The 16,290-nt window shown below is 30.8% G+C and overlaps 1 protein-coding gene across 3 annotated transcripts; it reads left to right on the top strand.

Annotated features, from left to right (window-relative positions):
- The first annotated feature begins 1,269 nt into the window (after positions 1–1,269).
- Positions 1,270–15,924, top strand: faf (ubiquitin carboxyl-terminal hydrolase-like faf). Of its 3 annotated transcripts, XM_085658380.1 has the most exons (34): positions 1,270–2,088; positions 3,096–3,307; positions 3,493–3,757; positions 3,814–4,039; positions 4,126–4,260; positions 4,347–4,503; positions 4,661–4,984; positions 5,064–5,321; positions 5,401–5,499; positions 5,595–5,866; positions 5,975–6,176; positions 6,265–6,594; positions 6,676–7,010; positions 7,075–7,321; positions 7,432–7,563; positions 7,632–7,901; positions 7,981–8,199; positions 8,293–8,599; positions 8,709–8,989; positions 9,072–9,323; positions 9,459–10,060; positions 10,287–10,460; positions 10,528–10,669; positions 10,787–11,091; positions 11,161–11,411; positions 11,793–11,968; positions 12,073–12,269; positions 12,349–12,476; positions 12,596–12,762; positions 12,850–13,100; positions 13,204–13,433; positions 13,528–13,730; positions 13,864–14,135; positions 14,352–15,924. In XM_085658380.1, exons 2-34 carry the CDS (start codon positions 3,242–3,244, stop codon positions 14,494–14,496), a joined length of 7,620 nt encoding a protein of 2,539 aa, XP_085514506.1. In that variant the 5' UTR covers positions 1,270–2,088; positions 3,096–3,241; the 3' UTR covers positions 14,497–15,924. The 3 variants fall into 3 exon arrangements, with proteins under 3 accessions (XP_085514506.1, XP_085514505.1, XP_035719618.1); XM_085658379.1 differs by having other exon boundaries at positions 7,981–8,599; positions 12,608–12,762; XM_035863725.2 differs by having other exon boundaries at positions 7,981–8,599.
- Positions 15,925–16,290: the final 366 nt, after the last annotated feature.

Genomic DNA, 16,290 nt, shown 5'->3' with positions numbered 1-16,290 from the left:
GCTTACACTTACTGTACTTAAGAAGGATACGTTTCTGTTTTTTTATGTTTTTAAAAATCCATAAATAAATTTTGATTTTGTTCTTTTAAGTATAAAGAACATGATAATGTGTGCGAACTGTTTGTTTCACATATTTTTTTTTCTTTTCTTTTTTTTTTTTTTTTTTTTTTTTTTTTTTAATTGGAATCATTTTTTGAATTTATAACCTATATTTTTTCTTTTTTTTTTTTTTTCTTTTCTTTTTTTTTTTTTCTTTTTTTTTTTTTTAATATACAAAATATCTATAATATTCATACATGCACTGAATATATTTGTCCTAACAGTGTTGAAAAGGATGAGCGTAGTTTGAATTAAACAAATTTTATTCTAATACGATTATCAAGATGGCACAATAGAATTCTAAGAACTTATGGTATTCACGAATAACGACTGTACAAATCAGATGATAATTAAATGCATGCAAGTTAAGAAATATTGTTATTTCCTTATTTTTATCACTTTGGGAAACTATTAATTTAGTTGAAAATCATTTTATTTGAGAAGGGAATAAACAAAAAATTCGTTTAACATATGGTATTCAGTATATTTGTTTATTTATAATACATTCATATCATCTCGTTACATTTCTCTTAAATTATTTAATAAAAAGTACATTTTTTTCAAGAATAATCAATCCGATCAGTGTTATGTACAGTGAAAAATTTATAAAATTATTATTAAATAAATAATAGACCCTTAAATGGGCCATTTTTTTTATATTGTGCAGAAAAATGATATAAAAAAATAAGAACAAATAAAAAATATTTTAAAAATTTTTTTTACACAATCAAGTATTATAGCTACAATTTATTGTACGTACATGCTACTTATATAATAATTAGTGTGTATGAAACAAAATAAACATTAATGATTCGTGATTAGATTTCTTTAACATCACTTTAATGTAAGACAATAATAAACTTTTCTTTCGTGAAAAAATGCGTGCCTATATGATGTAATACCTACATTTATCATATTTCAATTTATATCACCATAATAATTTATCATAAAACAATTAAGAATGATCTAGAATTATTATTACAATAATAATAACGACGTAAAAATATACGTTACGAATATTGAAAAATAATGATTAATAAATATAACGTCGTTAGTAAGAAATCAAAGTTTAGCGGTCAAATCATGCCGAAGGATGATGGCGCTTCCATAGAGTGAACTTCAAGCCACGGACGCAACGTTAGCGCCACGAGAGTCGTGTTTACAGATTCGCCAGTGAGTTCCATAACGTCACGTCAAAAAGTGCAAGAGATAAATTTCTATTACCCTTTACTATGTAAAGGTGCGTTCTCTAGACGAAAGAGAAACGGAATATTACCCTCGTTTGGTCGACGATAATCGCGCTAAAAAATCTACGTGATATCGTGTTTTCGGGACGACGACGTAAAATAAAATACGCGCCTCTTTCGTTAATACCGTAGTGGCAATCGTTAGGATGGTAGCCATTTTGTCCGGAGGTGGCCCGGCCGAGTGAACGGGCGAAAATAGGTGCTCCCTGGAGCGGGAGGTTTGTCAAAATCCTTTAAGCTGATCGCAGAACGATTGACCTTCGACCACGTTTCTCCTTATTGAGGAATCGACGTGTTCTACAAAAGTCTCGTATCCTTCCTATTGAAACGTCGTTCGGTAGTTGGAGACTTCCATCGTCTCTCTCTCTCTCTTTCTGCGCCCTCCCTCCTCCCTCCCCTCTCTGTCTCTCTCTCTTCTTTCTCCTTCTCCCTTCCTCTCTTTCTCTTCGCTCCGCGCTCTTGCTTCCTCACTCTTCGTAAGTACAACGTTCTACGTAATTCGCTGATATATCCAGTTCGATTTTTCTCCCAACTCACGAGAGGAAATTCTTCGGTTTTCGTATAACTTCCCCTCTCCGAACTCCCTCCTAGAAGGTCGGCCAAAGAACCGGCGACTCGTCTTGGCGAGTTCCATCTTCCTCGCTTAGGCTCGGTTGACAGTTCGACGGTTCGGCCATACACCCCGCCGCGGGGGAGAAGTCATTCGTGAGACACGACATCATTTATTTTTCAGATTTTAGACGTGAGTCTTTCTGTTTTTCGTTCTTTCTTTCCTTTCCTTCCTTTTTTCTTCTTTCCTTCCTTCCTTCGTTAGTTCGTTAGTTCGTTCGTTCGTTCCTTCGTTCGTTCGTTCCTTGCTTCCTTCCTTCCTTCCTTCCTTCATTCCTCACTTGTTCCTTCCAGGTCTTTCCATTCGATTCGTTCGTCTTCGTAATATCTCCGAGCATCTTCCAAAAGCACATTGCATCCCGTTTCCAAATATTTCAACGTTTTTTTTCTCTTTCTTGTCTTTATTACACCAGACTGCGTTCTTCGATCTTTTGGAAATTACATCTGATATTGTACGGTTCAACGATTTTTTTTTCTTTTTCTTTTTCTTTTTTGCTTTTCATTTTTCATTTTTACCTTTTGTCCTTCGTGTCGACTCTCTCTCTCTCTCTCTCTCTCTCTCTCTCTCTCTCTCTCTCTCTCTCTCTCTCTCTCTCTCTCTCTCTTTCTCTCTTTCTCTCTTTAGCTCTCTCTTTTTCTAGCTCTCTCTTTTTCTTTTTCCGTTGTGTGTTATGTGTGCCGATCGTTTTACAACCTATTTTCTATCGCATTTATGAAAAAGGTCGTGTCTTTCTTGATAATTCCTTTCTATTTTCTAATGTTTTTCATTATATTCGTAGGGCTTACATTATAGTCGTGATTTCACACGCGTTCGAATGATCTCTATTGTGGAATTTTCGGCAATATCTTTTTTTTTTGTCCTTTAAAACAGAAATACTTATATAACGATATTTTAATTTTATATTAATTTTCGAGGAAAAGACCGTTTTGTAGCTGTACATTTTGAAAAGCTATCTTTGAGCATAATAAATTGCACTTAATGTGCAATTCATTATCATCGTTGTATGATTCGTATATCTTTTTAATGTTTGATCAAAGGTCTCATGATTTTCGTAAACTTCATATTATCAGTTTAAATTATTAGGTTTTATATTGATACGATTATGAAAACAGAAATGTTTGAATAAATTTTTGTTGCAGATAATGTAGGTATTCTTTATCGAAACAAGGCCTTTAGGATATAATTATATTTAATGTCAGTACATGAATCGAGTGTTTGTTATTGGTGGTGCAATCGTTGGACCAAGAATTACTAAAAGAATTGGAGCCTAGTGAACAGCCAGAAAATGACGATTGCTACAAGGGGCCAGGGGGTAGGAATAGATCCTCCCGATAGCCAGCAGAGTTCACAGGTATTTGAAATTGCATGATGATTTAATAATATGTACTTATGTGCAAATTTATAAAAAATATTGCAAATAAAGCGACTAATGCTTCTTAGAATATATAATAAATTTATATTATTGTTATATCATCCATATACAAGTTTTTCATTTTCTTATATTTCTTAAACATTTTGTTATAATTTATTTGACAGATGCATAGTCCACCTGGTTCACAACAATTAGCTGATTCAATGTCAGGTCTTCACCTCGCAGAAAATGTGGTACAAACTGAGTGTGTCAACGATACTATAACTTCTGTAGATGACAGTAATCAGCACCTTAGAGAACCTGATTTTCCTATCTCTAAACTTAACATTCTTCATGAAAAAATATCTAGTTCACGATGGGTCGTTCCAGTCCTACCTGAACAAGAATTAGAGTGCCTCTTACAAGCTAGCATTGAGCTTTGTAAAAAGGGTTAGTAATATTTTGATATCCCTATTATATATTTTTTAATTTCTTGCACACTTTAGGAATTGATGTACAAAGCGAAGCGTGTCAGCGTTTCTTTCGTGAAGGGCTTACAATTTCTTTTACCAAAATATTAACGGACGATGCGGTAAATAGTTGGAAATCGCACATTCACAACTATATCAATGCAAATTGTGAACATTTAGTGGAACTCTGTGTTTTGAAATTAGATGAGGATTGGTTTCCATTACTTGATTTATTGGCAATGGTTTTTGATCCCAGTAATAAGTAAGTTGGTGAATTTTATCATTACATTTAAAGATTGTCTATTTACTAATATAATTAAATATGTATATGACAAAAATCTTCCACAGATTTCATACATTTAATGCAGCAAGAGCATCTGAAACTGTTCCTCCTGGATGTAATATACCAGATGAGGAACTTTATGCACGTCCACCTATCGAGTCTAGAACACCTCGTGGATGGCTTGTAGATCTAATAAATAGGTATTTTATAATCTATAATTTAGATAACATCATGTTATAAAATTATTGTTTTTCTTATTCTCTTTTGTGTGTATGACGTGTTCTAGATTTGGAAGGTTAAAGGGATTTGAAATTCTTCTCTCAAGATTTCAAAGTCGTCGTAATTTAACTGTACCAGTAATCTATGCACTGATTAGGCCTTTTGGTTTATGTTATGAATTACTGACTGTCCATACAATAATAAAATACCTTATGCCCATTGTGGTAAATATTGTTATTTTTCATTCATTTTTTTGATAGTATACATAATATATATGTATTATTATTATTATTAAATTATATATATATATATATATATATATATAATTAAATAGTATAAATATTGTTAAATATATATATTAAATTTTGTTTCTTAATCTAGGAAATGATACCTGTTATCTTGGACAACTTAACTGATGATGAATTAAAGAAAGAGGCAAAAAATGAAGCAAAAAACGACGCCATATCAGCCATAATTAAAGCTGCAAAATGTTTGGTATCAAGAGTACCTCATCAAGAAGAAATGATTAAAAATCTGGAAATACTGAGATTAAAAATGATATTGAGACTATTACAAATATCTTCCTTTAATGGAAAAATGAATGCTTTAAACGAAGTAAATAAGGTTATTACAAGTGTGAATTATTATCAGCATCGTAATACAGCTGTAGAGGAGGAAGAATGGTTGACTGCTGAACGTATGGCAGTAAGTTTTGTCTCTCGTTTTTCTTTTATAATGTTTAATTTTTTAACATTCACTAAAGTTTACTTGTTTAATATTATAGAAATGGATTAAAGATAACGGAGTATTGGAAATAGTTTTGAGAGATTCGCTACATCAACCACAATATGTAGAAAAGTTGGAAAAAATTTTACGATTTATCATAAAAGTACGTGCCCTCACATTAGAAGACTTAGATAACATATGGGCAGCTCAAGCCGGTAAACATGAAGCTATTGTGAAGAATGTTCATGATTTGTTGGCTAAATTAGCCTGGGATTTTAGTCCTGAACAACTCGATCATCTATTTGAATGCTTTCAGGTATTATTTTAATTATTATGTGAAAGTATCATTTTCATTGAGTATTGTGATCATTCAACTGTTGTTATTTACATTCTAGGCAAGTTGGAAAACTGCTAATAAAAAACAGCGAGAAAAATTGTTAGAATTGATCAGAAGACTAGCAGAAGATGATAAAGATGGAGTTATGGCTCATAAGGTTTGAAAATTTATTGATTTTAATTAAATATATAATGTATGTGTGTGCGTGTATATATATTAATAATGAAACATTTTAATTGCTATATTCATTAGGTGTTAACCCTTTTTTGGAATCTGGCTCATTCAGACGAAGTTCCCACTGAGATAATGGATCAGGCATTGAATGCACATGTTAAAATTTTGGACTATTCATGTTCACAAGAAAGAGATGCACAAAAGACAATCTGGTTAGATAAATGTGTAGAAGAATTAAAAAGTGGGGACAAATGGGCTTTACCTGCTCTGAAACAAATCCGAGAGATTTGTTTATTATACGAAGCAAATTCTAATCCAGCTCATCAACGTAGCCATAATTTACATTATAGGTATTTACAAAAGACATGTATAACTATATTATAATATTATCGTAGATGATTTGCTTATTTATTTTTTTTTATTTTTTTATTTTTTTATTTTTTTTTTTTAATTTTCAGACAGGATGTTATAGAACGTTTACAGCAGGACCATTTAGTTGTAGTACTTGTAACTAACAGTTTAACAAATTATATGGACAAAGTGCGTCAATTGGTAAAGGAGAATCCAGACCTTGATCCAAATACCTTTGTGCCTGATGGTCGATACAATCATATTATGCAAGTGCACGAAAGACTTAATTTTTTGCGTTTTCTATTAAGAGTATGTTGTGCTCATATGTCTTCTTATTTGCTTTAAAATTTACAATTTCAACATGTATGATATTAAATATTATAATTTTCTCCAACAGGATGGTCAGTTATGGTTATGTGCAGAACAAGCTAACCAAATTTGGCAATGTTTAGCCGAACAAGGTGTATTTGTCTCAGATCGCGAGGCTTGTTTCAAATGGTTTTCTAAACTTATGGGAGAAGAACAGGATCTTGACCCAGGAATAACTACGAACTTTTTTGAAAATAATATACTGCGGTTAGATCCAACATTACTTACTGAAAGTGGTATAAAGTGTTATGAGAGATTTTTTAAAACTGTTAATTCTAAACAAGGAAAGTTAATACTAAAGAAAAGAACATTACTTATGGATGATGTTGATTTAATTGGAACTGATTATTTGTGGCGGGTATGTGTATCTTTTTTATTTTTTATTTTTATTAACATGCTTTATGTTTTTACTGTTATATACTTACAAATATTATCATAGGTGGTAACAAATAGTCCTGAAGAAATCGCAAATCGTGCTATAGAACTTTTAAAAGAAGTAAATACTAATTTAGGACCACGTCTGCAATCATCTGCATTAGAGTTTCATGATGATTACATAGCAGAATGTATGGATAGATTAAAGACCCATTATGATACTGTGTCTGCCTTAAGTAAGGTTTATCTTGGAAAGAAAGAAGAAAGGGATGAGCAAATGTCAAATAAAATTAAAGTAGAAGCTATAAAAATGTGTCGTGTAATGAAAGTATTGCAAGAATACATAAATGAATGTGACACTGCATTTCCAGAAGAACGAAAAATATTACCATTACATAGGTAAAAATTGAATATTGTTTTAATCTTTGCATTTATTTACATATCTTGTTTTATTTTATTACAGAGCAGCTCGTGGAAAACATTTATCTCTTATAATTAGATTTCCAAATCATATTCGTAATACGGATGATATAGAGATATATACACACAGCAATGATACATTGGCTTCATTAAAACGTCAAATATTACGTCGATTGAAAGGGAGAGAGATTGGAACAAATGTGAAACTCGATTTATTCATTAATGGCGAAGGTTTGGAACAAGCAGATGATAGAAAATTGTTATCTCAAATTCCACTTAGAGATAAAATGGTTTGTACTTGTTATTTTATAGTTTGATTATGTCTTGTCATTATTAGAAAGTAAAAGTGAGATAATAACATGATAAAATAAAACGACGAATTTGCTCTTTTTTCCTTCAGCTATTATCTGCCAGATTAAGTCAGATAAATAGTAATCTGCCTAGTTCTCCAGATAGCAGTTCAGATAGTTCAACTAGTTCTCCGCATCATCCTTATGATGGGCCAAATGTAGAGAACAGTTTACCTGGAGTGGTAAGTTAGTTGTTTTTATCTGTTTAATAAATAGAATTTCCGACTCCATGTGTTTTAATATTTTGCAGGTCATGTCACAGAGGCCACAGTGTGTGAATTTTTTCTTCCAATTAGCAGATCTTGGTTGTACACTGCAACATGCTCAATTACGCGATGGTGCTCGAAATCTTTTGCAATTAGTACCACCTGATAATTTGACAGTATCAAGATTACAATGGCTTTTTGGCCATTATGAAGATGATGAAACTTCACAGAATCCGCATTGTAATGAACATAACACAACGGTAGATTCTTTATTTTTTACTGCAAGTCCTAGTGAAGTTTTATATAATTTAGAGGTTAGTAATCTATATATGCAAATAATTAATTGCTAATATATGTTGAATAGATATAACATTAATTATATTGTCTTTGTAGGTGTTATATGCATTGTTGATGCCAGCTCCTGATCCTCTATCTGATAGACCATTTAAGTTTCAATTTAATTTTATTAAAAGTGGTGAAGTAGGAGTTGTACTTGATATGTTAACAAAAAACAAATTTTTACCAAATGCAGATGAAACTACTAAACGATCTGCATATTTGACAGTGCTGAAACTCTGCAAATTTTTACTAACAGTAGTTGGAAATATTGTGGTATGTGTATTGGACAAAGTTCAAGCTGGACATTCGGAAAATCATAATAATCACATACAAAATAATCAAGATCCTGTAACTGTTTTAAAACAGGCTTTACAAAGCATACCTAATCAAACCACTGAATATATGCTAAGAAATGTTGCAGCACGTTTAGTAAAACCTTTATCACTACGAATGTTCTCTGGTGGAACTGATTCTGATAGGTGTCATCAGCTTTTTATGCTAGCTATTTCACGGGATTTACCTGATGTGGCCACTATTCGTGCCATAATTAGATTAGCGTGGGCTGCATCAACTGGAAATTTGAATAATATTAATGCATCCATTGAAAGTTTTCATACAATGCATGAACTAAATCAGAAAGAACAAAGATGTCCTGATAATAATGATGTATTAGGTAATGTATAAATATCACATACAAAGAAAAAGTTCAGATTTTTAGCATAAAAGGAAAAATATTATTAATTTTACATATATACATATATACATATATATATATTTAACAGTTTGTAAAGAAGCATTGGAAGTCTTGACAATAGCTTTAGCGCTCAATTCGGCGGCATTTGAAGTTCTATTGAGAGACAAAATGTGGCATATGTTTTTAATAGACCTTGTATTACTGAGTACATCGAGAGCAATTAGAATTGTGGCAGCAGAGCAATTTTTCCTTGTGTCGACATGGTGCCGTAGTGGAAATCCACCAGTGTTATTTACTATTTCATTACTCTTTACTGTTTTAAATACTACAGTTATGGAAAATTCAAAACAGTGTCATGAGTATTTTCAAGTAATCATGAATTTCATGGTGTTTTATTGATCATGCTTGTATAATAGTGTTCATTTTTATAAATATGTTTTATACATTTCAGCTCTTATGTAGACTATTAAATTATGCACATATATCAGGATGTTCTGTCTCAGCTATAGAAAACTTACTAAATATTGAAATAACTTGGTTAAAACATGTAAGAGATAGTGTTAAGGAATCAGGGGAAAGTCATGTGGACGAGGCAGTTCTTGAAGGACACCTTAGTTTAACTAAGGAATTAGTAGCCTTCTTGCCTGCTAGTAAAAAGTATGAAATTGGATCTGACGAGAAACATGGAATAAATTTGATAAAGGTATAACGTTATAATAAAATATCTAATAGTATTAGTCTAATGTGATAAATCTTATTGCAATATAAACAAAAAAATCCATGATTTTTAATTGTTAATATTTTTATATTCATTAATATCCTTCTATACTAATTTTAGGAATTAGTAGAAGATTTCGTCTTCCCTGCATCACGTTTAATGCTGCAACTTCGTAGTACCGGAGAATTAAGTTCATCGCAAGCTTGTCCAGTTTGTACTACTCCTCAGTCAACTAGCGCAGCATTCGACTTACTTGTAGGTCTTTGTACAGGCTGTGTACCCAACATGAAACTTCTAGTCACGATGCTCACTGACATGTTTTATTCGGAAAGAGATGAGCCATTAATTGAATGGGACTATTTACCACCAGTTGGGCTTAGGCCACTTAAAGGCTTCGTAGGTTTGAAGAATGCAGGAGCTACATGTTATATGAACTCAGTATTACAACAATTATATATGGTTGAAAGTATTAGAGTTGGACTATTAGCTGCAGAAGGAGCAGCAACTGATTTAAACGAAGATTTTTCTGGAGAAGAAAGAATCGAAGGAGAACAAACTATAGAAGCAAATGATAATGACACCAATGAAGAAAAATGTGGAGTTGACGAATCGAGGAAGGAATATAATATCGGCATATTAAAACAAGTGCAAGCAATATTTGGACATTTGGCTTATAGCAAATTACAATATTACATACCAAGAGGTCTTTGGAAACATTTTAAGTAAGTGGAATAACGAATAAAAAAACCAATTTGATCTATTTTTAATATCTTTGTATTACAAACATGCAGTGATTTTTATGTTATATGTACTTATATATATGTTATGTAATTAATGTACAGGTATCGAAATTAATGATTTAGTCATTTCTATTATCTATACAGACAACAAATATTTTGAATAATTTTGTTCTGTTTTCATTAGTAAATATTGAATTTTTGATTACAGACTGCAGGGTGAACCTGTAAATCTTAGGGAACAGCAAGATGCAGTGGAGTTTTTTATGAGTTTAGTGGAAAGCTTGGATGAAGCACTTAAAGCTTTGGGGCATGAACAAATAATGAGTAAAATTCTTGGTGGCTCATACAGTGATCAAAAAATCTGCAAAGGTTGCCCTCATAGGTACCTTTTTAATTCTTATATTCTCCTATTTTCGGTAGACTATAATACCACGTTACATTACCTCCAGATATTCCAAAGAAGAACCATTCAGTGTGATTAGTGTGGATATAAGGAATCATAGTAATTTATTGGATTCTCTTGAACAATATGTGAAAGGTGAACTATTGGAAGGAGCCGATGCTTATCATTGTGATAAATGCAACAAAAAAGTATGATTTTATGCTTTAGATTTTTTATTTACTTATAGATATTATTTACGGATATATTATATAACTATATGAGTTTTTATAAAATTATCTATATATACTTGTTTATTATGTTTTTAGGTAGTAACAGTAAAGAGGTTATGCGTGAAAAAACTGCCACCTATTTTAGCGATACAACTAAAAAGGTTTGAGTATGACTATGAACGAGTTTGTGCTATTAAATTTAATGATTATTTCGAGTTCCCAAGAGATCTTGATATGGAACCCTATACAGTCTCTGGCTTAGCTAAGTTGGAAGGAGAAGTCATAGATTGTGATTATGAGGAATCTATAAAAGGAACTTGTACAAAATATCAATTAACTGGCATCGTAGTACATAGTGGTCAGGCTAGTGGTGGCCATTATTATTCTTATATTTTGCATAGGTTTGTATTATGCATTTAATTTTAAAGTAACGGATATTAGTTTTTAAACTATTATCTGTATTATTACAGACAAACCGATGGTACTGCTAAATGGTATAAATTCGATGATGGAGATGTAACAGAATGTAAAATGGAAGAGGAAGAAGAAATGAAATCACAATGCTTTGGTGGTGATTATTTGGGCGAAGTTTTTGATCATATATCGAAACGTGTCAGTTACCGTAAACAAAAACGATGGTGGAATGCGTATATGCTTTTTTATACCAGACTAGACATAGAAGAAAATTCTTTAATGAAAAGTTTCAACGAATTATCATTATGTAAGTATTATTGTTTATTTGAAGAAATTTATCTTCATTATATACATATTCAATGTTTCTGTGATATATTATTATTGAGACACATGAGACTATTTTATACATGTACTATATACCATATTCCTAATAGCATCATATATGTATACACACACACATACATAACTATACCTATACACATGAGCAGGAGTTTGTGAATAAGTATGCATGCATGTATGTATGAATGTGCATGTATGTACACACACACGCGCATCCTGCAATATTGTTTAAGTATTTAATATGCTGCAGTAATTATAAACTAGTAAAATATATAAAGAATATGAAATGGTCTAATTTTTATATAGAATGATGTAAATGCAATTACATTCTAGTTAATTATTTTTACAGATACTAAGCTAGGTGTAATGAAAATGCCACAAGCTATCGAATACAGTGTGAGGAAGCAGAATATTAAGTTTATGCATAATCGGAATCAATTTAGTGCAGAATATTTTCAATTTATAAAAAAATTAGTGTCTTCTGATAATCATAATATTAACAGACAATATCTTAATGAAAAACCTGTAAGTTTGTTACCAAGACTTAATTTATTAATGTAAATATATAAAATACAAAGAAATATGAATTAAAATAGTAAACGTAATTGAAAACAAAAAACTTATTATAGAGCCCAGAAGTAGAGGAATTATCGATGTTAGCAGTTCAATTAGCGTCGAGATTTTTATTCTTCACTGGTTTTCATACTAAAAAAACATTACGTGGAGCAGCCACAGAGTGGAATGATATTTTATGTCATCATCTTTGTAATAGTAAAGCAGTACGCTCTTGGTTCGCTCATAATGTTCTTCTGAATCATCCACATAGGTATATAAATTAATATAAAGAAAAATATATTTTTTACAATTGATGTTTTATTATATTAATGGAAATTTATTATTTACAGATTTTGTGAATATCTTTTAAGTTGTCCTAGTACTGAAGTAAGAACAGCCTTTGTTAAAATTGTAGTGTGTCTTGCACATTTTTCATTACACGATAGCCCATCAATATGTACTAGTATAAATTCATCAAGTAAGTGTTCATACATTTTTGTATATTCAGATTTCATCTTTTCATGTATATTGAAAGTTTCATAATTTTATACTTCCATACATCGATTATATACTTAACTACATATATACTTTCCACAGATATACTTTCAGAACCCACTGTAAAACTGAGCGATCATCTAATGCATGCGGTACTTTCGTTACTCCAAAGAGAAATCTCCGATCATGGTCGCCACCTTCCACATTATTTTTCATTATTTCACATGTATGCTAATTTAGGATTACAAGAGAAATTACAATTGCTCACGGTAAATTTTTTACGGTTTTACTTTCTTTAATAAGATAGCATAAGCGATACGAGTTATTGATAATTAGTTTGAATTTTTTTATTTCAGCTTAACGTTCCAGTTACATTCATGTCAGTCGCAATTGACGAAGGGCCTGGACCAGCAATAAAATATCAATATCCTGAATTGACGAAACTTCATCAAGTTGTTAGTATGTTGATACGTTGTTGTGACGTATCTTCGAGAACAACTTCGAAAGAACCACCTTTGCCAAATCCATATGGTGATTCATCATGCCAGTCAGGCTATCTCATGCCTATTCAACCGCAAGCAGCCGAACTTCTTTTTGTTGAAAACAGGCAAGGCATTAATTTCATTCAAAACAAGTAATATTATATAGATCATTCAAACTATTATTTTAATTTCTTCTTCTTTTTCTTTTCTTTTCTATTATATTAACAGTTATATGAAAAAGTTGATCGAAGATGCTAATGTTACCGAAGATACTACCAAGTTATTACAGTTTTGTTGTTGGGAAAACTTCAATTTATCACGAACAGTAATTAGCGAATTACTTTTACAAATAAGTTTCGTTTATGCACACGAATTAAGGCATCATACGGATCTTCTTCTTGCTATACTTCTTATGGAAGATAATTGGCAGAATAATCGTATTTGTACAGCACTTCAAGGTAAAATATATATATATATTCTTTTTTTTTTTTTGTAGTAATGAGAAATACTTTTAGATTGGCATAATATGTATATGTAATATATATTTCGCAGGTTTATACGAAGAAAGGGAGGGATTATTTGACATAATTCAGAAATATAAAAATCAACAACAGAAAAGAGCATACCAATGTATAAAGTGTATGGTACAATTGTTTAGCAAATGTAGAGCTGCACATCGATATTTGTGTCACTCATCCGAATTGAAAAGAAAATGGATGCATGCTGTTGAGTGGCTTCACGATGAGTTAGATAAAGTAAGTAAAATTGATAATTACAATATTGGATTGATTATCGTATTAAATACATATACATGCACACATACAGAGAAAATAAAAAAAATTTTAAAGACATAAGAGTATTTATTATTGATCATTTATTTCTTTTCAGAGACCATATCCACCAACAGCACCTTATACACTACCCTACAATAATTGGTCTCCTCCAGCACAATCCAATGATTCAACGAACGGATTTGGATTAGAACGTAGTAACAGTGCTAAAAAGACTTTGGAAAAAGCAGTAGTTTATTGTTCTGAAATGGAACCAGAAATCGAAGAAACAAGGGAAGATTGCGTAGAAGAAACAGAGAAATATCAGCCTCAAACAAGAGACTTATTGCGATCTGGTCGTAGTGTAGTTTGGGGATCTGCGTCTATAGGGTAAGGTATTTAAGAAATATTCGACTCTTTTTCTTTCTTTCTTTCTTTCTTTATTTACTTATTTCTTTTTTTTTCTTCGTAAAAACAGTACGAAGCTGTGAACATATATTTAAAGTAATGTGATATTCTTTAAAAAAAAATATTATATTTAATTACATATTGTTAATTGAATTTTTGTTTTTCTCTCTTTTTTTTTTTTTTTTTTATATCTTCTAGTTATCCCGAAGTTTCTGTAATACAACAAATGCAAGAAGATCAGCCACAGCCTGGACCATCTCCAGTTCATACACCTCTTCTAGCACATCAAATTCGCAGTCCACATAATTGTGAATCATCCCAAAGTACAAGCCAGGATCCATAATGAATACTAAATATCGACCTCCTATTGAGTTGCTGCCTCAGAGAAATCATGTCACAATCTTTTAATTATTACTGTGCCAGCAGCTTGGTGTTGAATGGAAAACGTATGTACAGATATAATATACTTGAAAAATTGTTTCTTGTAATTGGACTTTGCAAACTTATATTAATCTGTCAGTTTCACTGTGGGCAGTTACTTTACATTCGTATATATGATGTGGCATCATTTGCACTGCAAGAAATTAGGAAGACGATTTCGTTTGAAGACAGAATATATGCATGTTAATTGAGGTAAACTACAATTGATATCTTTAATTTCAGTCTCAAAGTTATTTCACATTTTACGTTTTTCTACACATATCGCTGTGGGTAATAAATTTCATACACTTGAAGTTTCAAATCGATTCTCAAGCCATATATTAAAGCTATATTATTTTATACAAAAAAGAAAAAAAAAAAAAGAAATAAAATGGGGAAAAAAGTAAAAAAAAAAAAGAAAAAAAAAAAAAAAGAAAATAAAGAAAGAAAAACAAATAAAAAAATTTCATTCGCGTTCGTGTCTATTTCGCAAAATATACGCAATTCATTTTGCTAGAATAACAACAGTGTTATAAAAAAAAAAAAAAAAAAAAAAAAAAGATAAAAGAAAAAGTTATGAATTCGATTTGCCTCAATGAACACATGCGAATTCAAATTTAGGAATATGATAAGATTGTATAAATGTATAGCGACTAGTGTTATGGGATATTCTGTCTCTACCGAATACAAGACAAACGTATAGATCACGATTTTTTTTCGTGCGCTGCGTGGATTGTTAATAATAATAGGAAATATTTGGTTACACCAACGCGCTTGTCACTTATTAAAAAAAAGAAAAGAAAACAACATGTGGTAAAAAGATTTTAACGCTCCAAAACGAAATATTTTTTTGTCGCATAGTCTTTCGGTATAACGAAGAAGAAATTTTTTGTACTTAATCTCAAAGAATAATAAGGAAGGACACATTTTCCAATGTCAAAAAGAAAAGAAAAAGAAAAAGAAAAAAAAACATTATAATTATAATATACATATATATATATATCATATATATATATATATATATATATATATATATATATATATATATATATATATATGATATATATCAGAGTCCGAATAAATGCATAATATCATGCCGATGTCGTCCCTATATTGTGCTTTCTTTCAGTTCAACCGATTTGAAAGAGTTGTGCCTTGAATATCGTACGACTCCATCGTATTTTTAGGGTAGACTTATAAGAATCGAATTAACATTTTTATTAATTGCTTACATTTTGTGTAATTTAATGAATTCGGAAGGGAAAAAAAAACAAAAAGAGAAAAAAAGGATAAAAAACAAAAAGAAAAAGATAAAGATAAAGATGAAAATAAAAATAAAAATAAAAATAAAGCGATCGGGGAAAATCGTTTATCGATTTATAATATGCACCTGTAGCTGAGCTATGACAGGGTAAAAATGACACACATCTTCGAAGTGACTTTATGTAAATGATGTAGAACAAAATTGACCACAGTGCTAATCGAACATTTCTCTTTTTTTTTTCTTTCTGTTATTATTGTCGTTGTTGTTGATTTTCCTTCTTCTTATTTTTCATATTTTTTTTTCTTTTTTTCTTTTGGATTTTGTTTTTAATATTCTATTCAAAGAAACGAAATATATAATATTATTCGACGGTAGAGACATAGAATGGTATGTGAGAATTGAACAATTAATTTGTATCGTTCTGATATACACAATGTTTCAAAGAGTTTGAAG

This window comes from Vespa mandarinia, chromosome 7 (assembly GCF_050613455.1).
Source record: "Vespa mandarinia isolate Hongniang chromosome 7, ASM5061345v1, whole genome shotgun sequence".
Classification (NCBI taxonomy): domain Eukaryota; kingdom Metazoa; phylum Arthropoda; class Insecta; order Hymenoptera; family Vespidae; genus Vespa; species Vespa mandarinia.
Note: the sequence above shows the minus strand (reverse complement) of the source record. Positions and strands in the feature narration are given on the sequence as shown.

What these genes read in the sequence shown, in the direction of transcription:
- faf (XM_035863725.2), top strand. Translation starts at nt 3,242, where the DNA reads ATGACGATTGCTACAAGGGGCCAGGGGGTAGGAATAGATCCTCCCGAT. An exon ending in AATACCTTATGCCCATTGTG is followed by an intron (nt 4,504 to 4,660) that starts GTAAATATTGTT and finishes TTCTTAATCTAG; the next exon opens with GAAATGATACCTGTTATCTT. An exon ending in AGCCATAATTTACATTATAG is followed by an intron (nt 5,867 to 5,974) that starts GTATTTACAAAA and finishes TTTAATTTTCAG; the next exon opens with ACAGGATGTTATAGAACGTT.